This window comes from Thamnophis sirtalis, unplaced genomic scaffold, assembly GCF_051295495.1.
Source record: "Thamnophis sirtalis isolate CommonGarterSnake01/CBP01778 unplaced genomic scaffold, rThaSir2_p1.2 scaffold_7, whole genome shotgun sequence".
Lineage (NCBI taxonomy): Eukaryota > Metazoa > Chordata > Lepidosauria > Squamata > Natricidae > Thamnophis > Thamnophis sirtalis.
The window spans coordinates 93,417,006-93,444,569 of NW_028261387.1; the positions used below are offsets into that span (position 1 = coordinate 93,417,006).

The 27,564-nt window shown below is 45.2% G+C and overlaps 1 protein-coding gene across 1 annotated transcript in view; it reads left to right on the forward strand.

Moving 5' to 3' along the window:
* STMN3 (stathmin 3) overlaps positions 1–27,564 on the forward strand; it is a 43,385-nt gene that overhangs the window by 7,035 nt on the left and 8,786 nt on the right. Inside the window, exon 2 of the mRNA XM_087720629.1 lies at positions 20,458–20,553. Within this exon, the coding sequence (XP_087576755.1) occupies positions 20,458–20,553 (96 nt within the window). The remainder of the gene's footprint in view (positions 1–20,457; positions 20,554–27,564) is intronic.

Below are 27,564 nucleotides of genomic sequence, written 5' to 3' on the forward strand. Positions count from 1 at the left end.
CACTTGGCCTTATTTTTGGGGAGGTCTTACTATTTTTGAGGTGCAGGAGGCAGCGAGCGTGGCCACCCCATGGCTGCTGCTGTGTTGCAATGTTTTGCAACAGAGAGCCGAGGTGGCGCAGTGGTTAGGGTGCAGTACTGCAGGCCACTTCAGCTGACTGTTATCAGCAGTTCAGCGGTTCTAATCTCACCGGCTCAAGGTTGACTCAGCCTTCCATCCTTCCGAGGTGGGTGAAATGAGGACCCAGACTGTGGGGGCGATATGCTGACTCTGTAAACCGCTTAGAGAGGGCTGAAAGCCCTATGAAGCGGTATATAAGTCGAACTGCTATTTTGGGGGAGAGCTTATTTTTTGGGGGGAGGGCTTATTTTAGCGATAATAAGCCCGATTGGGCTTATTATCCAGGGAGGTCTTATTATCGGGGAAACAGGGTAGACATCTGGCTTTCTTTTTTTTTTCCTTCCCCTTTTATCACAAAACTCCCCATTTCTTTCGACAGTCGGATCCTGCTTGTAGACCTCAGAGACAAAGGGGGCTCTGAATCTCCATGAGCCCGTAATAAGAGAGCTCCAAGCAACTGTTTGCACAAATGGCCTGGCTGCCTTTGTAAATTCTTCGGCTCCCTGGTTTTTTTTCGGCAAAATGGGAAAGTACAGGAGGGTGAATCCCCCACGGAGGGTTTTTCGGCATATGGCAGGGGAGGCAATAGATTATAGGCGCTGCAGATTTGGCTTTGATAGGAGTGGCGTGTAAGCCTTGCATATCAATAAATGACTATCTGAGAGACAGTTTGGTGCAGTGGTCAAAGAACCAGCCTGGACACCAAGAGACTGTAAGTTCTAGTGCAACTTTAGGCATGGAAGCTGGCTAGGTGACTTTGGGCCAATCAGCAGGCGATGGTGAGTTGTAGTCCTGCCTTAGGCATGAAAGCCAGCTGGGTGACTGTGGGCCAATCAGCAGGCGATGGTGAGTTCTAGTCCTGCCTTGGACATGAAAGATATCTGAGTGACTGTGGGCCAATCAGCAGGCGATGGTGAGTTCTAGTCCTGCCTTAGGCATGAAAGCCAGTTGGGTGACTTTGGGCCAATCAACAGGCGACAGTGGGTTCTAGTCCTGCCTTAGGCATGAAAGCCAGCTGGGTGACTTTGGGTACAATCAACAGAAGACCATGAGTTCTAGTCCTGGCTTAGGCATGGAAGCTATCTGAGTGACTTTGGGCCAATCACCAGGAGACATTGAGTCCTAGTCATGGCTTAGGCATGAAAGCCACTTGTGTGACTTTGGGCCAATCACCAGAGACAGTGAGTTCTAGTCCCGCCTTAGGCATGAAAGCCAGCTGGGTGACTAGGTGACAGTGAGTTCCAGTCCTACCTGCCAAGCGCTGGGGAAATTAGGGGATTCCGGCAATCTGACCCACTAGTGGGCAAGGGACGTACTGTAGGAGATAAGAAAGGCATTCAAGGTAGGCTGGCCCTTAGATCTCTTGTAGGCATGCAGGGACTCATCACTTATGACACATTTGACTCTCCCCCCCCCCCCCCTTGGCTTCAGCCTGGTTATCTCCTACACAGCCTTAGCAGAGGTGGGTTCCTACTGGTTCGGACCAGTTCAGCCAGTGGTGGGTTTCACATTTTGTAAGAACCTATTCTGTGGGTGTGGCCTATTTTGTGGGCATGGCTTGGCTGTCATGTGACCGGGCAGATATGGCCAACATGACATCACTAATGCAGTCACATGACCTCCCCCCCCAAGCCATTTCCACGTGGCAAACATTTTTGGGACTCCAATGAAGGGGGAGAAGAGAGGGTGGAAACTCCCCAAAACAGACAACTGGAGGATTAAGGGCTGAAATTAGGGACATCGGAGAAGGCAGGACAGAGAGAAATCCAGTAGAAAGCTATCACAGGCTGGGAAAAGAACTTTGGGAGATCGGAAGAGGGAGGGCACAGAGGAATCCAGGAGAAAGCTATCACAGGCTGGGGCGAGTGAATGAGGCAGACGGAGAATGAAAGGAGATAGCGTAGCCGAGGGCAAAGGAGCCTGCAGCCTCCTTCATTCACTTTGGGCAATGGAGTGGGCTTTCTCGCACACCTTCTGGAGAAAGAAAAAGGCGTGCGAGAAAGCCATTTTAATGAAGGCGGCTGCAGGGTCCTTTGCCCTCAGCTATGCGATCCCCTTTCGTTCTCTGCTACCTGAACCAGTGAATGAGGCAGACGGAGAATGAAATAAACTTAGAGAGAGCTTAGGGAAAATTCCATGGATGAGAATCCTCAAGGGGAAAACACCTCAAGAAGCTTGGGAAATTTTGAAAAATGAGATTACAAAAGCCCAGTCTAGCACAATACCAATGAAGAAGAAAAATAACAGCTCCCAAAAGAAACCAACATGGCTGCATTCTTGTTTGTATCCCCCTTCCCTAGTCGAGTTGTGAGCCACCCTGAGTCCCCTTTGGGGGAAAAGGGCGGCAAATAAATAAAATCAACATCAACATCCCCTCCCTCCCTCCTCCCTTCCCCTCCCTTCCTGTCTCTCTTTCCTTTTTTACTTACTGTCTCCCTTTCCTTCCTTTCTCTCTCTTCTTCCTTCAGTCTCCCCCCCTCCCTCCCTTCCTTTCTCTCTCTCTTTTCTAGTTCTCTTAGCTATACTGCCCTTTAGGTTGCTCTATCAGCCTGAAATACAATGTGTTTAGACTCAAACTAATAGGCAATGTGTTCAAATCTTTAGCCTGCACAGACTTTCCAATTCTGTCCCATGGATGGATTTGTTTTAAAAAGAGGCTCTTTGGCAGGGAACGGTTTTTTGGGAATTGTGCTGCAATTATTAAACCAATGGACGGAAATATTCTGTAGTGAATTTCCTGCTGTTACCAATTTTCAGCATTGCAGGGCATACATGCATCCTGTGATTGTTTTTAATGGGCATGAATATCAAGGTTGACTCAGCCTTCTCTCCTTCCGAGGTGGGTAAAATGAGGACCCAGATTGTTGGGGGCAAGAGGCTGACTCTACAAACGCTTAGAGAGGACTGTAAAAGCACCCTGAAGTGGTATATAAGTCTAAGCGCTATTGCTAGTGCTGTCCTCCTCCTCCTCCTCCTCCTCCTCCTCCTCCTCCTCCTCCTCCTCCTCCTCCTCCTCCTCCTCCTCCTCCTCCTCCTCCTCCTCCCTCTCCTCCTCCTCGCAAACCCTTCTAGCACTGATATTAGCTAGTTGGGCAACAAAACATCCACAAAACAAAAACTAAACTCAGAAAGCACCAAGGACTCCACAGTCATCAACTGCCAGCAGTTCGATTCTAACCGGCTCAAGGTTGACTCAGCCTTCCAACCTTCCGAAGTGAGGACCCAGATGGTTGGAAGCCCTGTGCTGACTCTGTAAACCGCTTGGGGAGGGCTGTGAAGCCGTATATACAGTATGCCTAAGAGCTATTGCTATTGTTACCTACCATCTGTCCGTCCGTCCGTCCATCCATCCATCAATGTATCTGAATGCAGGGTGGCAGGCTAACTCTGACCAGCTCAAAGTTGACTCAGTCTTTCGTCCTTCCGATGTCAGTAAAGTGAGGAGCCAGATTGTTGGGGGCCATTTGCTGACTCTGTCACCCGCTTAGAGAGGGCTGTGAGCTATTGCTATTGTTATCTATCTATCTATCTATCTATCTATCTATCTATCTATCTATCTATCTATCTATCTATCATCTCTTTTATCCATCCATCTAACATCCATCCATCCATCTATCTATCTATCTATCTATCTATCTATCTATCTATCTATCTATCTATCTATCATCTATCTATCTATCTATCTATCTAACTATCTATCTATCATCTCTTTTATCCATCCATCTAACATCTATCTATCTATCTATCTATCTATCTATCTATCTATCTATCTATCTATCTATCTATCTATCTATCTATCTATCTACCTACCTACCTACCTACCTACCTACCTACCTACCTACCTACCTAATCTATCCAACCATCCTTCTATCTAATCTATCTAATCTAATCTAATCTAATCTAATCTATCTAATCTAATCTAATCTAATCTAATCTAATCTATCTAATCTATCTAATCTATCTAATCTATCTAATCTATCTAATCTATCTAATCTATCTAATCTATCTAATCTATCTAATCTATCTAATCTATCTAATCTATCTAATCTATCTATCTAATCTATCTAATCTATCTAATCTAATCTATCTAATCTATCTAATCTATCTAATCTATCTATCTGAATGCAGTATTACAGGCTAACTCTACCCACTGCCAGCAGTTCGATCCTTACCAGCTCAAGGTCGACTCAGCCTTCTCTCCTTCCGAGGTGGTTAAAATGAGGGCCCAAATTGTTGGGGGGCAAGAGGCTGACTCTGTAAAACGCTTAGAGCGGGCTGTAAAAGCACCTGTGAAGCGGTATATAAGTCTAAGAGCTCTTGCTCTTCCTAATGCCATTCTCCCTCCAGTGAAAAGTGGGTCCGTGGGGGAAAGGCTCCCTTGCGTTCCAGAGGCCCCCTATCAATAAGAGATGAAAGTAGCCGCGCCTTTGGCTCTGGAAAGTACAGGATCTTGCGGAAACCTTTCAGAATTTGCTTTTCCATTCCCGGGTTGGCAATATATCAAATCTGGGTCATCTGAATGCAGAGTCAGCAGTTTTAGACTGCAGCAGTTGAAGGGTGCAGGGTTGCAGCAATGCTGCCCAGGTAGAATGAGCATCACGTTAGTAAAACACGATTGCAAAGCAGTTTTGTAACGAAAAGATCCCCCAAATTTAAAAACAGGAAGGTTGACCCACCCATGACTTCCAAACAGTTTGTTTAGTGACCCGTTCGAAGTTAACAACAGCACCGAAAAGAAGTGACTTACGACCGTTTTTCAAACTTACGACTCTTGTCGTAAATCCGGCGCCCACCTGATCCAGATTCGGAGGCTTGGCAATCAGTTCCTATTTATGACGGTGGTAGCGTCCCGGGGCCACGCGATCCCCATTTGCGACCTTCTGACAAGCCGAGTCGAAGGGGAAGTCAGATTCACTGAACAACAGTGTTACTAACTGAACAGGTACAGTGATTCGGTTAACAATTGTGGTCATAAAATGGGGCAGAATTCACTTAACAGCTGCCTCGCTTAGGAATGGAAATGTTGGGGTTCGATTGAGGTCCTGAGTTGAGAATTACCTGTGCTTTAGAATAGAATAGGTTAACAGAGTTGGAAGGGACCTTGGAGGTCTTCTAGTCCAACCCCCTGCTCAGGCAGGAAACCCTACATCACTTCAGACAAATGGTTATCCAATCTCTTCTTTAAAATGTCCAGTGTTGGGGCATTCATAGCTTCTGGAGGCAAGTTGTTCCACTGATTAATTGCTCTCACTGTCAGGAAATTTCTCCTCAGTTCTAAGTTGCTTCTCTCCTTGATTAGTTTCCACCCATTGCTTCTTGTTCTACACTCAGGTGCTTTGGGGAATAGCTTGACTCCCTCTTCTTTGTGGCAGCCCCTGAGATACTGGAAGACTGCTATCCTGTCTCCCCTAGTCCTTCTTTTCATTAAAGTAGACATACCCAGTTCCTGCAACCGTTCTTCATCTGTTTTAGCCTCCAGTCCCCTAATCCTCTTTGTTGCTCTTCTCTGCACTCTTCCTAGAATCTCCACATCTTTTCTACATCGTGGCGACCAAAACTGGATGCAAATATTCCCAGTGTGGCCTTACCAAGGCCTTATAAAGTGGTATTAACCCTTCACGTGATCTTGATTCTCTCCCTCTGTTGATGCAGCCTAGAACTGTGTTGGCTTTTTTGGCAGCTGCTGCACACGGCTGGCTCCTATTTAAATGGTTGTCCACTAGGACTCCAAGATCCCTTTCACAGTTACTACTGTTGAGCAAGGCACCATCTGTACTGTCCCTGTGCCTTTTGTATGTATTTAGCCATTCCATCACGCCCTTCGGCCTCGGTTTTGTCCAGCCAGTGAGCTGCTGGTCCCTTGTGAACCAGATTTAGTGAGAAAGCGAAGTCCTAGGATTTACAGGGAAAATCGATAGCAAGGTCAGAAAGGTTTTATGCATCTCTCAATCTGAACCAAGAATGAACCATCGATCGGCGGTAACGGCTGCTTCAAGCAATAATTGTGATGCTTCCCATTCTAGGGCTGGCATTGTCCATCCGGTTTCCCCCTCATTAAGGGCTATCTTTTATTCCCATTTCTTCCCTCTGCTGATCCCTCCCTCCCTCCCTCCCTCTCTCTCTCTCTCCGCATTATTGATTTTCTGATCTATAAATCTGTACATATATAGATCTGAAACGAGCCCTCTGGAGCACCAGCTTTTACGCAGTTGACTTCACAATGTCCTCCAACTCTTAAGGTGGCAAGGCTACAATATAACACAACCGGAGGTGGTATTCAGCCGGTTTGGATTGGTTCCCCCCGAAACCGGTAGCGGAAATCATGGGTCGGGCTGCCCATCTTGGCTCCATGCCCCTGATGGCCAGCCTATGGCATGCGTGCCAAAGGTGGCATGCGGAGCCGCTGGCCAGCTGATTTTTGGCCTTCTGGAGGGCCCGGGGAGGCTGTTTTCACCCTCCCCAGATATCAGGAAAGCCTCCGGGGACTGGGGAGGGTGAAAAATGGCCCCAACCGGCCAACCGGAAGTTTGGAAACGATCTGGGCCCCAACATGCCATACGCAAGTGGGCAGGGAGGATTGAATCGGTGTGGGCATGTGTGAGCATGCAATGGTGCATGTGTAAACAATTTTGGCATGCCATGAGAAAAAGGCTCGCCATCACTGCTCTATGCCATCATCCTATTTAGGCATGTTTTTGAGGCCGTGCGCATGCACGGAAGGGGAGCCCGTGCCCGCAAAGCGGGCAGGCACATGTGAATCTGGCAGGTGCGCAGCGAATCAGTGGTAACACAATGTGAAACCCACCGCTGAACACAACTCACCGTCTCAACGCGGCTGCTGGCCACGACCGACAGCCCTTGATGCCGATTGGTATAAAAGGCGCATTTCTTTAAAAAATCAAAATATTTGGGGATTTTGATGCCTCTGCTCGGAATCCTGCAGGCTTTTTAGATTTCATTGTATTTATTTATTTTGTTTACTTCTTTATTTATTTCACTTTGAAATCTTGTCGCGTTTCCTGAATTATTTGAGCCATTAAAGTTATTCGTATTTCATTTTAGGCCAACCGTATGACCGCCAACCAAAAGTGGGTTTTGTCTGCTCTATAGGTAGTCCTTGACTTACAACTGTAATTGACCCAGCATTTATGGTCATTAAGCCATCCTGGTCGTTACGTGGGCCACTTAACAAGTGTGTCGCTTAGCAATGGAAATTTCGGGCTCAAAGGGTGGCCATAAGTCGAGGACAATCCGTAGCCTGGAATTTGGAGGTCTGTATTTTGGCCTGCCAGAGGCCAGTGGAGCTGGCGGCAGACTCAGACAGTGAGGAAGTTGAGGAGGAACCTGGGCCAGTCCTGGAATCTGGGGAAGGCTCTGATGAGGGCTCTGCGTCGGAGGCAGAGAGTGGGACAAGGTCTTCCGACAGTTATCAGCTGCCTTCGGAGTCAGAGATCAGAGGGGCAGAAGAAAAGCTGGAGCCTGTTCCAGGAGAGCTGCCAGGAGAAGGGAACAGCTAAGGAACAAGGGCTGACTCAGGAGTAAAGGCACAGGTGGATGGTGAATGACCCCTCCCATAGGGAATAAAAGAGGAGCGAAAGGGGAGTGGAGTTTGCAGGAGACCATTAGTTCCATTTATTAGGGGGAAGATCTCTTCCTGACTCTTTGCCAAGTAATTGCTGCTACAGCCTGGAGTTTAGAAGATATCGGCCTGGCCTGATAAAATCTGTAGTTGTGAAATCTCATGGCTGAGACTTTGCTGGAGAGGAATTCACTTTCAACTAAATAAAAGGGGTTTTATTTGGGATAAGGAGTCAGCTTCGTGCTTTTGGGAAGCCTGGACTTCGATGCCGCTTCAAGACAGAAATGTGTCTGCCTCAGCTTGTTCTATTTCAAGCTGATTATATTGGACAGCAACGTAATTAAGGAAATGGTGATCCTTTCAGGGTGAAGGGAGAGGAGGAGAAAATTCGTCGTGGAGCGCCAGCACAACTGCCTCTGTTTATAAAATGGGAGCTTTGGCAATATTCAAGAAAGGGAACCATTACTGTGGATGAGATCGACATACCGAGCTGGAAATGGGATGAGCCATCTCGGGAGAAGTAGCAGCTGAGCAATTTTGGATGAGCTCAGCAAGGTTGGACCTATTTAGTGCTTGGATGGGAAAACTCTGAAGATGGTCAAGATAGATAATGGCCATGATGTAAAAAAAGATTCTGAGACTCTGGAAAGAGTGTAGAGAAGAGCAACAAAGATGACTAGGGGACTGGAGGCTAAACTATATGAAGATCTCTCTCTCCTCTCCCTCTGTCTGTCTCTCTCTCTCTGTGTATCTCCTCTCCCTTTCTCTTATTCTCTCTCTCTCTCTCTCTCTCTCTCCTCTCCCTCTCTCTGTCTGTCTCTTTCTGTGTATCTCCTCTCCCTTTCTCTTATTCTCTCTCTCTCTCTCTCTCTCTCTCCTCTCCCTCTCTCTGTCTGTCTCTTTCTGTGTATCTCCTCTCCCTTTCTCTTATTCTCTCTCTCTCTCTCTCTCTCCTCTCCCTCTCTCTGTCTGTCTCTCTCTGTGTATCTCCTCTCCGTTTCTCTTATTCTCTCTCTCTCTCCTCTCCCTCTCTCTGTCTGTCTCTGTGTATCTCCTCTCCCTTTCTCTTATTCTCTCTCTCTCCTCTCCCTCTCTCTGTCTGTCTCTCTCTGTGTATCTCCTCTCCCTTTCTCTTATTCTCTCTCTCTCTCCTCTCCCTCTCTCTGTCTGTCTCTCTCTGTGTATCTCCTCTCCCTTTCTCTTATTCTCTCTCTCTCTCTCTCTCTTTCACACACACACATACACACACACACACAGTATCCCTTTTACAGAGCTGTTTTACTGGAGGATGGCTGAATCCGGGAGTTGTGGTGCTGAAAGGACAGCTCCCCCGGCTGCAGTTTTCTGATTCACAAAAAACACGACAGCCCGGAATTATCTGCTTGTAGGAAGTGATGTCTGAGCCAAAGCAAAGGTTTCTTTTTATGTATGTGTGCATTTATTTATTAAAAATATAGGCTGCCTGTCTCACTAGCCAAAGTGACTCTGGGCAGCTCATAATGAAAGAAGGAAAGCAAAAAGAAAGAGAGAAAGAAAGAAAAGAAGAGAAAGAGAAAGAGAAAGGAAGGAAGGAAGGAAAGAAAGAAAAAGAAAGGAAGGAAGGAAGGAAGAAGGCAAAAAGAAAGAGAGAAAGAAAGAAAGAAAAGAGAGAAAGAGAAAGGAAGGAAGAGAAAGAAAGAGAAAGGAAGGAAGGAGAAAGAAAGAAGGAAGGAAAGGAAGGAAGGAAAGAAAGAAAGAAAAAGAAGGAAGGAAGGAAGGAAGAAAGAAAGGAAAGAAAGAAAGAAAGAAAGAAAGAAAGAAAGAAAGAAAGAAAGAAAGAAAGAAAGAAAGAAAGAAAGCCCACACAAATACAATAACATAGGCAGGAATTAGATAAAACTAGGAATCCAGTGGTAGGGAGGGGGGCCTTCTCTCTTACTCACCTCCACTGTTAAGCGCCCCCATCACCCCCCCTCCCGGCCAACTAGCAATGCCAGATGTTGAGGTCCTTCTGGAAAGCTCAGAGGGTAAGGGTGGATCTCATCTTGGGTGGCAAGGGGCTTCAAAGGGCGGGGACTGTAGGAAAAGGAACATCAGAACTTGGGGGTGGAGTGAAAAAAGGGGTCAGCCTAGAATCCTTACGTAGTCACAAACGAACTAAGTCCAACTCCACTCAACAGCGGTTGACTCTTATCTAACTGTATCCAGGTGTTGACCATTAGTTCCGAAGATCCCCATGTAAGGCCTGTTGCATTACCGTATTTTTTACAGTATAAGATGCACCTTTTTCCCTCAAAAAGAGGGTGAAAATCTGGGTGTGTCTCATACACTGAATACAGCATTTTTGGCCTCCTGAAATCCTCCCCTTTGCAAAAAAATGGACATGCATAGCCTTTAGGAGGCTTCCAGGGTGCTCCTGGGGGCTGGGGAGGGCAGAAATGAGCAAAAAACGGGCCATTTTTGGGAGGTCTGCAGAGTGTCTTAGTGTGTCTTATACTCCGGTGCATCATATACTCTGAAAAATATGGTAAGTCATCTTAAGTGAACCTTCCGTGCCTGACAGGGGCCACTGCAGAAAAGGCCCTTCTCCTGAACTCCACCAGTCAAAATTCCTTGACCCATGATGGGGTCTTCCGCATGCCCCTTCTCCCAGAGCCAATAGCATTCTCAGGGAGAGAATATTCCTCCTCTTCTGATGCTTGTCAAGGAGATAAGTGCAGGTAGTCCTCGACTTATAACCATCCATTTAGTGACCATTCAAAGTTGCAACGGCACTGGAGAAATTGACTTATGGCAGTTTTTCATACTTCTTGTGACCATTGCAGCATTCTCATAGTGACACGATCAACATTCAGATGCTTGGCGACTGGTTCATATTTACGATGGTTGCTGCCTCCCAAGGCTCATTCGATTTGCCCTTTCGGGACCTTCTGACAAGCAAAATCGATGGGGAAGCCAGATTCACATTAACAACCGTGCTACTAACTGAAGAACTGCAGCGACTCACTTAACAACGGTGACAAGAAAGCTCTTCCAATAGCAGTACCACTTATATACCACTTTACAGCCCTAAGGAGTTTATAGAGTCAGCCTATTGCCCCCAACCATCTGGGTCTTCATTTTATCGACCTCATAAGGATGGAAGGCTGACTCAACCTTGAGCCAGTTGGGTTCGAACTCATGGCAGTGGGCAGAATGAGCCTGCAATGCTGTATTCTAACAGGAAGGAAGGAAGGAAGGAAGGAAGGTCACTTATATACTGCTTCACAGTGCTTTACAGCCCTCTCTAAGCAGTTTACAGGGTCAGCCTCTTGGCCCCAACAATCTGGATCCTCATTTTACCAACCTCGGAAGGATGGAAGGCTGAGTCAACCTTGAGCCAGTTGGGTTTGAACTCATGGCAGTGGGCAGAGTTAGCCTGCAATGCTGCATTCTAACAGGAAGGAAGGAAGGAAGGAAGGAAGGAAGGAAGGAAGGAAGGAAGGAAGGAAGGAAGGAAGGAAGGAAGGAAGGAAGGAAGGAAGGAAGGAAGGAAGAGCACTTAGACATATACCACTTCACAGTGCTTTAGAGCTCTGTCTAAATGGTTAGCAATAGCAACCATTATATACCGCTTCATAGGGCTTTCAGCCCTCTCTAAGCGGTTTACAGAGTCAGCATATCGCCCCCAACAACAATCTGGGTCCTCATTTCACCCACCTCGGAAGGATGGAAGGCTGAGTCAACCCTGAGCCGGTAAGATTTGAACAGCCGAACTGCAGAACTGCAGTCAGCTGAAGTGGCCTGCAGTACTGCACCCTAACCACTGCGCCACCTCGGCTCTGGTTTACAGAGTCAGCCTCTTGCCCCCAACCATATGGATCCTCATTTGACTGACATCGGAAGGATGGAAGGCTGAGTCAACCGTTAGCCTGATGAGATTCGAACTTCCAAATTGCCGGCAGCCGGCAGTCAGCAGAACTAGTCTGCAGCACTCCACTCTTAACCACTGCACCACCATGGCTGAAAATGGGGCAAAGCTTACTTAGCAACTGTCTCGCTCAGCAGCAGAAACCTTGGGTTCTGTTGTGGTCATAAGTCGGGGAATAGGTGTAAAGACCGAGACATAGGCCGATATCTCTTGAGAGAATGGGCCAAGGGGAGGACAACCTGATCCTTCCTCTTGCTGTCTAGCTCCACAATACTTTTGGTGCGATGAAAGATAGCAGCAAGAAGAACACTCAGTTAGAGTCCCACTGGACGGCCAGGAAAGTTCAGGGAAATTGTGTCTCCAGGTTTCCTCCCGAGTCGCCTTCGCTGATACACCCCCCGCCACGAGAACTGATCCTCCCCTCTTTGGGATGCCGGTTGTCAGGAAGCAGCTAATTGCTCCTGATTGCTGGCGCCAAGATGGAGCGACAGGGTCCCCAATGCCAGGAGCTATGCCCACCCCTCTCACCTCATTAGTTTTCTCCCAACAGCTGGGCCCTTTGTCTTCTGCTGCTGATCTGGAAGAAATGGGATCTTTACGTTTCAGGATATTATTGATAAATATGAATGGGAAAACAGATCCCGAGACTAGAGTCAGAATCTCTCTCTATATATAAAAGCCAATTACCACTCACTCATCACAAAATCTCCAGAACCGTAAAGGCTACAAACTTGAAATTTGGCACATATGTTCCTCTTGACTTCAAGGCGCTCACTAAGAAATGATTTTTCGAAATGGCCATCAGATCATTAGTATTTCTTATACAGAAATTAACACGTTCTGGTGCTAAGGAGTTCTACTCCCCATCCCCACCTGAAAAGAACTCTGTTCCAACTGCCAGTTGCCTCACATTCCGTTGCCTCAGTTCAAAATGGCAGATGTTCCAGTCCTTCACTCAGGAGCGGTCTGAGGCTCTTTACAGTACTAAATGTCGGTACCTCACCAAAATGTCTCCGCCTTCCACCTATGGAACTGCTTACGGACTCAAGGAGGCGGGAGCGATATTCCCTTACGTGTTTCAATCACCGACCACCGCTGAGCCAACCGATTGTGAACCGAATTTCTCCTGCATAGCTCAATCATATAGTTTCGTCGCGAAGCCTGGGTATCCAGCTGCTACCAGGATGTAACAGAGTTGGAAGGTGATAATATTTTTTCTGATACCACTGCTATAGTTATTAACAGGCTTTAACAGAATAACAGAGTTGGAAGGGACCTTAGAGGTCCTCTAGTCCAACCCCCTGCTCAGGCAGGAAACATCTATATCCGTGATGGTGAACCTCTGGCACATGTGCCACAGGTGGCAGGTGGAGCCATTTCTGAGGGCGCACAAGGTGTTGCCCTATCAGCTCCAGCGCACATGCGGGCGCTGGCCAGCTGATTTTTGGCCTTGATTTTCAGCCGTTTTTAGCCTCCCCAGGCTTCCGGAGGCTTCCCTGAAGCGTGGGTAGGGCGAAAAATGACCCCATGGGGCCCAATGGAAGTTCGGGAACAAACTTCTGGGTTGCCTATTGCAGTGTTTCTCAACCTTGGCTACTTGAAGATGTCTGGACTTCAACTCCCAGAATTCCCCAGCCAGCATTCGCTGGCTGGGGAATTCTGGGAGTTGAAGTCCAGACATCTTCAAGTAGCCAAGGTTGAGAAACACTGGCCTATTGGGCCGTTTTTCTCCCTCCGGAGGCTTCATGAGGCTTTCCTGAAGCCTTTGGAGGGCAAAAAAAATGGTTCAACGCGCTTCCCGGACAGCCGGAGTCTTTAGTGAGGCCTGTGCACAGATGCGGGAAGGGGAGGTTGTGCGCGCATGTGCTTTAGGGAGGGCATAGCAATATGGGTGTGGGCATATGCGCACGCTCCCCCCCCCCAAGCTCCCCTCGCTTTTGCCACGCCTTGACAAAAAGATTAGCCATCACTGCTCCGTAGGTGGAAGGCGGAGACATTTTGGTGAGGTACCGACATTTAGTACTGTAAAGAGCCTCAGACTGCTCCTGAGTGAAGGACTGGAACATCTGCCATTTTGAACTGAGGTAACGGAATGTGAGGCAACTGGCAGTTGGAACAGAGTTCTTTTCAGGTGGGGAGGGGAAGTAGAACTCCTTAGCACCAGAACGTGTTACGTTCATCACTTGTAAGAGGTCGTGGCTGAAACGCCAACGGCTCTGCGAGATGCACCACGGCAAGATCTCTGAGAGATAGTTAATCTCGTTTGGCTTTCTTATTTTCTCTCTGCTTTTGGCCTTGGGATGTGGTGCTACAAACATTTAGCCAGGGCAGTTGAAAACCTTGGGAGTTGTTGGGGCGTGTAATATGCCACGCTTAATGTTGATTTGGCTACATGTATGTTGTGGGGTTTGCATGTACGCATGACTCAGGGTTATTCTTCTTGCTGTTGTTTTTAATTTTATTTATATATTTTCTCTTTGTGTACAATAAGTACTGTCTGAGTCAGTTTGTTAACATAACAATATTAAACTCCTAGTTAGGTTATTGGGGGGGGTTAAATATATTTTTTATTTTTTAATAAACACAAACAGACAAAACACAACAAACACCACAAAAATATCTTCCATTACAAATTATAAAGAGTGTGTCAATTGGTTACAATGAGCTTTCATGCATCCCTTCCACAGTCATCACCTACAATTCATATCAAGTTATAATGTTTTAAATCAAATATATATATTTGGCTTACCAGGGGTTGTAAAAATCTAATAGATACCTTTCACCCTGGCTTTGCTGATAATGGATAAGAGCTTGTGGCCTAATGGCTAAGAAGTCTGCCTAGTAGTAATATAGCCCAGGTTCAAATCCCAGTAAGGGTATGGCTAGCTGATGAGAGCTAAATAGCTTGAAATAGATCTATACTAGTCTCCCTTTATTTATTTATCAGCACAAATAAAACACACACACACACACACACACACACACACACACACATATATATAACTATCATCATACCTCAATCTTCATATGACTATGATTGTTTTTAACGTCCCTTTACATAAAATATTCCAAAATTTAAAGCAAAACCACCTGATGGCATTCCGTTATCTATTCTCAATATCATCCAGCAACATTACATCTTTATGACACTTTCTAAATTAAAAAAATTAATTATGTTTAATCACAAAGTTTCTAGACCTCCTTTCTTAATCACTGTTTACAATTTATATCCAATTTCCCTTTTGTCATGTCAATACAAACATTACATTATTATCATTATCAATCATTTATTTAACAACCTCCATCATCATTTCATTTTTTATTTTTTGGTCTTAGTTTAACTAAAAAAATGTAATATTATAAGCTTTTATTCGTAACAAAGTTTCTAAACTTCCTTTCATGATCACCATTTAGAATTTATAGCAAATTATTGTTAATTGTACTACGCAGATCCCAAAATTGGGTTACAGGTGGTCCCTGATTTACAACAGTTCATATAGTGACCGTTGGAAGTTACGTCAGCACCGATCAGTGGTGGGATTCAAATAATTTAACAACCGGTTCTCTGCCATAATTATTTCTTCCGACCAGTTCACCAAACTGCTCATAAAGTTAACAACCGGTTCTCCCGAACTGGTGTGAACTGGCTGAATCCCACCACTGGCACCGATGTAACTGATGTAAGTGACTTATGACTGGTATTCACACTTATTGCCGTTTCATGTGGTCACGTGATCAAAATTCAGATGCTTGGCATTTATGACGGTTGCAGTATCCCGGGGTCAAGTAATCCCTTTTGCGACTTTCTAACAAGCCAAGTCAATGGGGAAGCCAGATTCACTTAACAACCGTGTTGCTAAGGAACTGCAGTGATTCACTTAACAACATTGGCAAGACAGGTTGCAAAATTGGGGCAAGCTCACTTAACATTGTCTCACTTAACAACAGAAATTTTGGTTCAGAAATTCAGTTGTGGTTGCAAATCGAGGATGACCTGTATTCTAAAACCCTTAATAGGTTTTGTTTGGTATGAAAGCAGTTATATTATTTACAGAAATAAATATAGACTTCAAATGATGTTTTTAATTGCATTTTAATTATATGCAATTGTCTATAGAGGAAACAATTAATTAAATTAGAGATGTGAGGTTGGGATAGGTCTGAGATGTCTTCTTTCTTAAAATGACATCTAAATGGAGATCCAAACCCCATGTACAGGAGATGGAAAAGTATGTTTGATTTTCCAAATTCTTTCTAATTCTGGTTAGTGCTGGGCATGGAAATAAAAAGGGGAAAAAAAATAGTGCACAGCCAGAAATCCTTCGTAAAATAGAATTGAGCCAAACGTTCAAAGCCAAATTTAACATGACGTTTCGATTTCTATTTACGGGTTAAATTCCTTCAGTTCTCATTCGTAACATTTCCCTCTTCAGAAAAGGAGAAGATTTGTAGCTCAGGGTTGAAATGAGGGATCCTTGGTGCTCTCCGATCTGGGTGGTTTTCTTTCAGACGTTTTATGACCAAGCTAGGTAACAGCATCCACGCTCATGATGGCATTACCTAGCTTCATGAAACGCCTGCAAGAAAACCACCAAGTTCAGAGAGCATCAAGCTTTCCTCTTTCCCCCTCTTCCAATTTTATCCGAGAAGCAATTTTGGGAAATAGGTTAGTCACAAACACCTTGACCAGTCAAAAATTACCCAGTCAGCTGTTGTGACCAAAAGCAGATTTTAACCCGGTCTATACTCTCTAACCTAGTGCATGCTCAAAGCGCATGTATGCACCTGCGCCCGCAACCATAAGGCAATGCATGTGTGACACCACCACCACCCTTGCGCATGTGTGTGTGACCCCACCCCCATTTCCCCACCCCCTGCGCCTGTGGGCTCAACCCCCTGCCCCCTGCTTTGGGCCTAGTAGGCATCCCCCTGCCCCCATATAAATGATCCCCCTTTGCATGCACACACAAACACCGTGCATGCGTGGGCGTCTCCTGCATGTGCCCCCGCCCCCTCCACGCATACATGGTAGCGACCTAAAAATTAGCTGGCCGGTGTTAGGCTTGGGTGCAGGCGCAATGGAGCTGAGCTGGGGCGATGGCTTAAGTACCCGCAGAGAGGGCTCTGTGTGCCACCTGTGGCACACATGACGCTAAGTTCTCCATCATGGCTTTAAGCGTTACACAACACACAGGGTCTCCTGCTTGAGCAGGGGGTTGGACTAGAAGACCTCCAAGGTCCCCTCCAGACAAAATAGTTCTTATTTATTTATTTAAGATTTTTATTAACAAACATGTAAAATACATACGCTCAAAATTTAGACGTTGTATGTATCTTCAATTTGGGATCATTTTTATTCAGTCATTTCATGCTGACTCTTAATACATTTTTCTCAGCATATATTTACCTTATTTTGTTTTTATTATGTAATTTATTTTAACATGCTTCTGTAATTTTCTTAAATAAATCTCAGATCTTTCCCATCCTTAACTTCTTTGAATGACTTATTTAGATGTTTTGCTCTAAAATTTAGTGTTTAGTTGGGCACATTTTTCTCTGTCTCTGTTACTGTATCTTTTCTGCCCTTCTTCACCTATTACCAACATGTCAATAAATAGCCATTTTATCTTTGTTTGCTTTTTTGCATCTGGAAATGTTTTTGTTTGCATTTTCTTTAATGATGTCCCAAAAAAATTTTTTAAAAAAATTTAGACGTACACATTTTATACAATACAACACGAACAGAAACTTCCTGTTCTTTCTAATAGCAATTATCGATCGATACCGCTCACCTTATATTATTCCCCCTTCTGTTGTATTTCATTCGGATTTCACCATTCTTAACCCTCTTATTTTACTCATAACTATTATTTTTTGAGTTTTGTTGTATTCCTTCATTGATTTTTGTTTCTTTCCTCCATCCACCTATACCATTTATCCCATACCTGGCAGAACTCTGAATCTTCTTTTCCCTGGATTTCTTTCGTTAGTTCAGACAAAACGTTTCTTCTACATGCTAGCTGGACCGTCGTCTTAACTAATGAAGTTCCTTCCCGGTGAGTTTTTCAGAGGCAAACGGACAAGAAAGTAGATCATTATGCTGAGATGCAGCAGCCCCAGTGTTTTTGGCTCAGGGCCTCCGCGGAGACATCAATTTCCGTCTCCGTTTTACCTTCGCGACTTGATCAGCCGATAACATCACCCAACCCTAATTATGCTGGTCACGCATTCGTGCTATTAGTTCCGTAATTCATGCGTCCCTGATCTGAGAAACATTTTCTTGGTTCTTGCGAATGGAACATTCTCTCCTGGAGCTGCCTCCCCAGCAGACCTTAAGATTTATGTCCTTGCTTTTAAAATGCATGGAGAGTTCAGGCCATTGCCAGAAGTATGGATTTTTCCAGGTGCGTTTTGAGGATTGAGGTGTGAGTAGTTGCAGACCCCTGCCTGTATGATAATGTATTTTTCTGATACCAGTGCTATAGTTATTAACAGACCGTTAGAGTTGGAGGGGTCCTTGGAAGTCTTCTTATCCAATCCCCTGCTCAGGCAGGAGACCCTATATCATTGCAGGCAAATGGTTATCCAATCTCTTCTTAAAAACTTCCCATGTTGGAGCTTTCACAACTTCCGGACGCAACTTGTTCCATTGGTTAATTAGAATTGAATAGCAGAGTTGGAAGGGACCTGGGAGGTTCTCTAGTCCAACCCCCTGCTCAGGCAGGAAACCCTATACCATTTCTCACAAGTGGTTATCCAATCTCTTCTTAAAAACTCCCAGTGTTGGAGAATTCACAATTTCTGGAGGCAAGTTCTGTTCCACTGATTAATTGTTCTAACTGTCAGGAAATTTCTCCTCAGTTCTAAGTTGCTTCTCTCCTTGATTAGTTTCCACCCATTGCTTCTTGTTCTACCCTCAGGTGCTTTGGAGAATAGCTTGACTCCCTCTTCTTTGTGGCTGCCCCTGAGATACTAGAGCATTGCTATCATGTCTCCCCTAATCCTTCTTTTCATTAAACTAGACATCCCCAGTTCCTGCAACCGTTCTTCATATGTTTTAGCATCCAGTCCCCTAATCCTCTTTCTTGCTCTTCTCTGCACTCTTTCTAGAGTCTCCACATCTTTTTTACATTGTGGCCACCAAAACTGAATGCAGGATTCCAAGTGTGGCCTTACCAAGGCATTCACTTAACATCTGTGGCAAAAAGGTCATTAAATGGGGCTCACTCATTTAATAACTGCCTCACTTAGCAACGGAAATGTCGGGCTCAATTGTGGTTATAAGTCAAGGACTACCTGCATTAAGTCTCAAAAAATAGCCATTGCTTTAAAAGACATTGAAAGAGCTTATGAATATGGCTTATTAGGCAGCTGGTAATCAGGTTTCCATCGCTCTGGCACTCAAGCACAAACACACGCCTTCCGATTTGGGCACTCTATGCCTAAAGGTTCGCCATCACTGACCTATAGAATGGAATGGGGTGGGATGGAGGAATAAGGAAGAGAATAGAATAGAAAAAATGGAATGGAATGGAATAGAAAAAAATGGAATGGAATGGAATAGAATAGAAAAAATGGAATGGAATGGAATAGAAAATATGGAATGGAATGGAGTGGAGTAGAATAGAATAGAAAAAATGGAATGGAATAGAATAGGATAGAAAAAAATGGAATGGAATAGAATAGAAAAAATGGAATGGAATGGAATGGAATGGAATAGAAAAAAAATGGAATGGAATGGAATAGAATAGAAAAAATGGAATGGAATAGAACAGAATGGAAAAAATGGAATGGAATGGAATGGAATAGAAAACATGGAATGAAATGGAATAGAATAGAAAAAATGGAATGGAATGGAATAGAATGGAAAGAAAATATGGAATGGAATGGAGTGGAGTGGAGTGGAGTAGAATGGAATAGAATAGAATAGAATAGAATAGAATAGAATAGAATAGAAAAAATGGAATGGAATGGAATAGAATAGAAAAAATGGAATAAAATAGAATAGAAAAGTGAAATTGAATGGAATAGAATTGAGAGAGAAGGAGAGAAGCAACTTAGAACTGAGGAGAAATTTTCTGACAGTGAGAACAATTAATCAGTGGAACAGAAGTTGCCTCCAGAGGTTGTAAATGCCCCAACACTGGAAATCTTTTAAGAAGATGTTGGACAGCCATTTGTCTGAAGTGGTGTAGGGTTTCCTGCCTAAGCAGGGGGTTGGACTAGAAGACCTCCAAGGTCCCTTCCAACTCTGCTATTGTATTGAATAGCAGAGTTGGAAGGGACCTAGGAGGTCTTCTAGTCCAACCTCCTGCTTAGGTAGGAAACCTTACACCGTTTCATACAAAGCATGGGACCCAGATGGTCTCTGTGTTAACCATGCCTACCCAAATCTTTGGATAGTTTCAAAAACTAGGGTTGTTTCTTCCCACCCCCAAGCAGTGAGTTAGGATGCTGAATGAGCCTTTCTCAAGAATGCTGAATATCTGGTTTTGGGGGCCTCTGTTTGCACTATTACATATTGCATGGTTGAGGTTTTATGTTTATTGTTTATCTCTGTTTCTTAATCCTGTACCCAGAGTCACAATTTGTGACTTGGCGGTCCTATCAATTGCATAAATAAAACCAATAAATGTTTCAAAGTCAATCCGAGGGGTCATTCTATGTCCTCAGTCCTAAAATTCCCCCTCGACCATCCCATATCCTGCAGCATCAACATATATTTATCTGCCCAATGAAGTAGGACAAGCAAACTTTGCCCACACTGGATGGCCTTTATAGGATCAGCCATCCATGGAAAGCATTAGATGATTATGGGGAAACTGCATTAAACCATGCCCAACTTTCATTTTTATTCTGCTTTTTCCAGCTTACAAAGAGAAAATGAAGGAGCTGTCTCTGCTTTCGCTGATCTGTTCCTGTTTCCACACCCAGCCGCATCCAAATACCATCTACCAGTATGGAGGTAAGTGGCCCACATGCGTTACAACCTACACAACTTCAAACAAGTCCTTTCTAGAGGTCCTGGCGCTACAATTCCCATATTGGGGCCTGCCAGCAGCCAGAGGTGCACTTCAAGGTCCTACTCACCACCTATAAAGCGCTCCATGGTAGTGGATCTGGCTATTTGAGAGACCGCCTTCTGCCAATTACCTCCCTGCGTCCCATCAGATCACACAGAGTTGGCCTCCTCTGTATTCCATCTGCCAGTCAGTGCCGACTGGCGACTACTCGGAGGAGAGCCTTCTCTGTTGCGGCTCCGACGCTATGGAACAATCTCCCCGTGGAGATTCGTACCCTCACCACCGTCCAGGCCTTCCGCGCAGCCCTCAAGAACTGGATAGCCCGTCAGGCCTGGGGATAAGTCTACTTTCGCCCCTCCCGAATGTTGAGTGAATGTTGTGTTTTACTGTTTAATTTACCTTTGTTCACACCTCTTTTTGTATTTGTCCTACACTCCCTTTCCCCTTTGATTGTAAGCCGCCCTGAGTCCCCTCAGGGAAAAGGGCGGCCTATAAATGTGCAATAAATACAAAAATACAAATACAAAATACAGAGGGTCTGGCAGCAAATTCAGAAAGTGAGGAGGCTGGGGAGGAACCTGGGCCAGTCCTGGAGTCTGGGGAAGGCTCTGATGAGAGTCAGAGGCTGAGGTGGAGCCAGGGCTGAATGCCAGTTACCAGCTGCCTCTGGAGTCAGACATCAGGGAGGCAGAAGAACAGCTGGAGCCTGTTCCCAGTGTGTCCATGTGCAGAATTGCCAGACGAAGGGAACAGCTAAAGAACAAGAGTCGACTTGGAAGTAAGGCCACAGGTGGACGGTGAATGGCCCCTCCCAGGAGGAATAAAAGAGGAGCGGAAGGGGAGTGGAGTTTGCAGGAGACCATTAGTCCGTTTAATTGGTTCGTGACTTTCCGAGACTCCTTGCCAAGTTTTGCAGATATCGGCCTGGCAGCTCTCCAAGCCAGATAAGATCTGTGACTGTAAATCCTCCCTCGAAAGACTTTGCTGGGTGTGAATGAGCAGAATTCACAGTCAATTAATAAAAGGGGTTTTTGTCAGGACAAGGGGAGTGGAGTTTGCAGGAGACAATTAGTTCACTTTATTGGTTTGTGACTCTCCAAGACTCCTTGCAGAGATCGGCCTGGCAGCTCTCCAAGCCAGAGGAGGTCTGTGACCGTAAATCCTCCCTCGAAAGACTTTGCTGGATGTGAATTAGCAGAATTCACAGTCAATTAATAAAAGGGGGTTTTGGAGTTTGCAGGAGACCATTAGTTCATTCCTGCATTCTTGCCAAGTATTGCGGTGTCTGAAAGATATTGGCCTGGCCGCTTTCCAAGCCCAATAACGGTCGGTAATTGTGGACTATCTTGAAAGATTGTGGGCCAGGATTTTGCTGGAGAGGAACTGGCTGTAAATTAAATAAAAGGGATTTATTGGGATAAGGACTCGGCTTTGTGCTGCTGGGGAAGGCTAGGTTAAGTACACCCCCTTGCTAGGTCAAGGAGGGAACAAATGCACGGAGGATCAACTGCAAAAGACTGATATGAATCTTTGCAATTTCAAGTGGGGCATATTCACATCTTTCCTGGCAGCTGCGTCTTGTCTGCAGTCCAGACTGGGCCTAACTGAGTTGTCACTGATGAATGAATGAATTGTCCTGTCGCAACCATACGCTGCTTTGAGCAGGCAAAGGATCCATCCGTCAAGCAGGGAAACCACAAATGCTGCCTTGTGCTCACATGAGCGAAGCCACCATCGCAGGAAATGAAGGGACGGGCAAACTGGTTCCACTGTCTGTTAGAGAGTCTATTCTGATTAGGTTCTCTGGTTCCCTCAAGACTCTTCCATTCTGCAGTTTAGTCGATGGAAGTAGCAAAAATGGTTCCCATTTATTTATTACTAGCTGATAACCTGGCATTGCCTGGGTATTTATAGGCGTCAAAGCGTTTATCTGACCAGGAGCCATTGAGAGGGGTCTTTCTACCCCTTACTCCCATGCCCATAATCCCTGCCTTCTCCCTTCCCACTCCCATGCGCTCCTCTCTCGTGCCCTGTCTACAATCCTAGCACTTTGCCCCAAATCCATCAGGCGTTTCCTCATTGGTCCACTGGAGGGTGAACGTCACAGCTGGCTTTCCAGAGGGAGCTGTGACGGAAGTGACAACACAAACAATTGTCACTCTAGGATGCTGGATTCACTCTCCTTAATGGCCCAGGCTCTCCCTTCCCCCTGCCATGACATCATAAACAATTGCCACTCCGGGATGCTGCACTTGCTCTCCTTAACGGCCCAGGCATTCCAGAGTTATGCTGGAACAGACACACAGACAAAGACACACACCAGGGGGGTCTTACCCCACTAGTGTTTGTTTCCAGAGGGGAAGTCATCTGTGTACCAAGTTTGGTTGAAATTGCTGGAGGCCCTCCAGAGTTATGCTAGAACATACATACATACATTAAAAATATATCGATAGACAGAAGAAGAAGATAGAAGAAGATTAATTCATTTGATTTTTATCCCACCTTTATTTTTTATAAATAACCCAAAGCAGTGAACAGATCTAATACTCCTCCTTCCTCCTGTTTTCCCTACAAGTACAATTCTGACAGGTCGGTTACACTGAGAGAGAATGATTGGCCCAAAGTCACCCAGACGGTTTTCATGTCTATGATGGAACTAGAATTCATAAATTCCTGGTAATTGGCCCAGTCACCCAGCTGGTTTTTGTGCCTAAGGCAGGACTACAACTCACCAGTTCCTGGTGACCAGCCTAAAGTCACCCAGATAGCTTTCATGCCTATGACAGGACTAGAACTCACAGACTCCTGGTAATTGCCCCAAAGTCATACAGCCGGCTTTCATGCCTAAGACAGGACTAGAACTCACCATTTCCTGTCGATTGATCCAAAGTCACCCAGCCGGCTTGTGATGCTTAAGGCGGGGCTAGAACTCACCCTCTCCTGGTTTCTAGGCCAGCAACTTCACCACTATGCGAAACTGGCACATGGAGAAAAAAAAGCTGAGCTATACAGCATGTAAATAACTTGAGAAAAGTTTTGAAAAGCGCAATTCATACAGACACCTGCAAATCACCGGACTCTGAGTAATGGAGTGATGTAAATGTGCATGTGACTCAATCCTTATTTTCTTTAACTCCCAAGGAAGGCAGTGAGACCTTTTTTTAAAAAAAAAATCTGCTTATAATTGCAGATGTGCTGCAGAAGTGTGTCACTTCACTATAAGCTTAATTTGGTTGGGTTTTAACTTTATTTGTGTATGTGTATGTATGTGTGTGTGTATGTGTAGCTTCTGTAGTTCTGAGTGAATGGTGGAGGATGGAAGGATGTGTATTCTTCGCAGTCATCCGGTCCTCAGTATTCTCTCTGAGAGTCGTTGAGGCCCCTTGGAGGTTTATCTCTGTCCTCAGGGTGAGGACAGAGATAAACCAGGGTGAGTGGTGCAAATGGATGTGGAACTACTGAAAGGACTGTGTTGTAGACTGGTGATAGATGACGTCATATCCCTCCCCCTCTGTGGAGGATGGGCTGTTTGATCTTAATGCAAATGGACTCTTTGACCCCTCAACCAACTCTTTTTTTTTTAAGGTTCAAAAGTTTTATTTCTTTTAAAACAAACATTTCATCATTCCTCAATCAGTAAGACGTCGAAGTACAATTTTTTGTGTGTCAAAATAATTCTAGTTTACCACCAAATTCTTGTCTAGCCTTATGTATACCCCTCCCTCCCTCCCCCCCAACCCCCCTCCTCCTTCCCCCCCCACCCCCGACTTCCCAGAACCCGTACACGGTATGGATTTTTAACAAACACAGTCTAAAATCTATTGGGAAAAAAAGAAATAAAGAAATTAATGACATTCTCCATTGACCTTAGCTTCTTCTTGCTGAACTAACTTTAAACAATTTAAATCATTTCTGATCTTAAGCTTAATTGGAATTTCTTGGTCCCGTATTTATTTTGTATATAGTCAATCCATTTTTTCCAGTCTCGTTTATATCTCATTTGAGTGATCTTTAATATATGCCGATATTTTAACCATCTCGGCTAAGTTTGTGACTTTCAATGTCCATTCTTGGATTGTAGGCAAGTCTTCCTTCTTCCAGTATTGCGCCACCAACAGTCTTGCTGCCGTTATTAGGTGCAGAATCAAGTTACTCTCTACCGCTGTAAAATCAGTACATATACCTAGTAAGAATAACTGGGGAGTAAACTTTATCCTTCTTTTAAAGATATTTTGCATAATCAACCAACTCTTGAGGTTGACTCAGCCTTCCCTCCTTCCGAGGTGGGTGAAATGAGGACCCCCGATTGTTATGGGGCAAGAGGCTGACTCTCTAAGCCGCTTAGGGAGGGCTGTAAAAGCGCTATGAAGCGGTATACAAGCCTAAGCACTATTGCTGTTTGAAACCAGCGGTCCGCTCTGTCCAGAATGCAGACTCAAGAACTCTCAGAAAGACAACTAATAACCAGATGACTGCGACAATATCAATCCTTCCATTCTCTGCAAATTCAGTCAGAACGGAAGAAGCTCCTTGGGCGAGGAGCAAAACGCCTTCAAGGAAAAACAAGAAAGTCCAGTTGCCTTTTGAAAAAGCACTTTTTAAAAATAAAATAAAAAGGGTGAAAAGGCCAACCAACTTTAGACCAATCAGTCCGGATGTGATAATTACATTGAGAGCTTATGTGTCCCACAGCAGGAAACCAAGAGTTATGTCAACAGCCTACTGCCGCCTACCAGAGTGGGCTCCACAGGGAGTACACAGACAGCCAGAGTGATGCAAGGATTGTCACAGCATCGCAATACACACCTCTTTTGTGTGTGCGTGTGTGTGTTGCAGCACTGCCTCTTTAAGCCTAAGAGAACCAGAACTTGCAGTAACTTTGCAACCATGGTTTCATCATTCTTGTAACCAGGGGACACCATTGGCCTCACCTTAAGCCCAAGGAAGGCAATGGAAAATGCTGGTTAACCTTTGAGAATGGTGGAAGAAAGCAGCCTCGTAAAGGTAGTCCTCGACTTACGACAGTTTTTGTTTAGGTTTAGGTTTCGTTTTATTTATGTGCCGCCCTATTCCCAGCGGGACTCAGGGCAGCTCACAAACCCAAGAGGGGAAGGGAAACACAAGAACTACAAATACAAGCATTTAAAATAACCAACAGACACACAATCGAGAGAGGAAGGGAACTCATCAACCCCAGGCCTGCCGACACAGCCAGGTTTTGACGGCTTTCCGGAAGGCCTGGAGAGAGGTGAGGGTCCGGATCTCTGCGGGGAGTTCGTTCCAAAGGGCCGGCGCTGCCACAGAGAAGGCCCTCCCCCAGGTAGTAGCCAGATGGCATTGGCTAGTAGACGGAACCCAGAGGAGGCCTGCCCTGTGTGATCTAATGGGTCTTTGGGAGGTAATTGGCAGCAGGCGGTCTCTCAAGTACCCAGGTCCAATACCATGAAGGGCTTTATAATCTCGAATGGTTTAGTGACCATTCGAGATTACAAGAGGGAAAAAAAGTGACTTATGACCCGAGGTGGCGCAGTGGTTAAATGCAGCACTGCAGGCTACTTCAGCTGACTGCAGTTCAGCAGTTCGGCTGTTCAAATCCCACCAGGCTCAAGGTTGACTCAGCCTTCCATCCTTCCGAGGTGGGTAAAATGAGGACCCGGATTGTTGTTGGGGGCAATATGCTGACTCTGTAAACCGCTTAGAGAGGGCTGAAAGCCCTATGAAGCGGTATATAAGTCTAACTTGCTATTGCTATTGTTTTCCGGGAGCCGAGGTGGCGCAGTGGTTAGGGTGCAGTACTGCAGGCCACTTCAGCTGACTGCTATCTGCAGTTCAGCGGTTCAAATCTCACCGGCTCAGGGTTGACTCAGCCTTCCATCCTTCCGAGGTGGGTGAAATGAGGTCCCAGACTGTGGGGGCAATATGCTGACTCTGTAAACCGCTTAGAGAGGGCTGAAAGCCCTATGAAGCGGTATATAAGTCTAACTGCTATTGCTAACTGCTATTTCCAAACTTTTGACTGTTGGAGCATCTCCCGGTGGTCACTTGATCGAAATTCAAACGCTTGGCAACTGACTCATATTTATGACGGTCGCAGTGTCCCGGGATCATGGGATCCCCTTTTGTGATCTTCTGGCAAGCAAAGTCAATGGGGAAGCCAGATTCACTTCATAATTGTGTTGCTAACTTAACAACAGCAGGGATTCACTTAACAATTAGAATGGAATGGAATGGAATAGAATAGAATAGAATAACAGAGTTGGAAGGGACCTTGGAGGTCTTCTAGTCCGACCCCTTGCTTAGGCAGGGCACCCTGTGGCAAGAAAGGTTGCAAACGAAGGCAAAACTCACTCAACAACTGTTTCACTTAGCAATAGAAATGTTGGGCTCAGTTGTGGTCGTAAGGCGAGGACTACTTATAGTTGACTGAGAAAGGATATGAATCAGCAGGGTGATGTAGGTGGCAATTTAAGCAGCATCAAATGGAATACAGTGTTCAACTTGCGGGAACTTACTGTTCCACTATTTTTCTTTGGATTCCATCCCAAGTCGTGGATCCGGTTCTGGGCAGAGCATTTAATGAGTAATTCAAAGAACAGATTCAGGAAAAAAAAGGTAATGTAATAGAGATGATTAAGCCCTATGAGGAAAAAGCCTGGTAATAGCCTTGAGACAAAGGGAACTAAGGATGGTTACACCCTTCGAAGTCTAGAACAGATGCCTTACGGAAGTTCATGTTCCAGACTGTGGAACATGGAACCAGGGAGTTAAATTACAAGGGGGCAAACAGACATGTTTCTCTCTCTTCTTGGGCTAGTAATTTCTTTTCCTTCCTTCCTTCCTTTTCTGCCATATATGTACGCATATAGGTATACATTTGAACTAGATTGTGATGTTTCTCTGTGTCATATATCTGTGTGTATTTGGACATATGCATAATGGTTATCTTTTGGGAG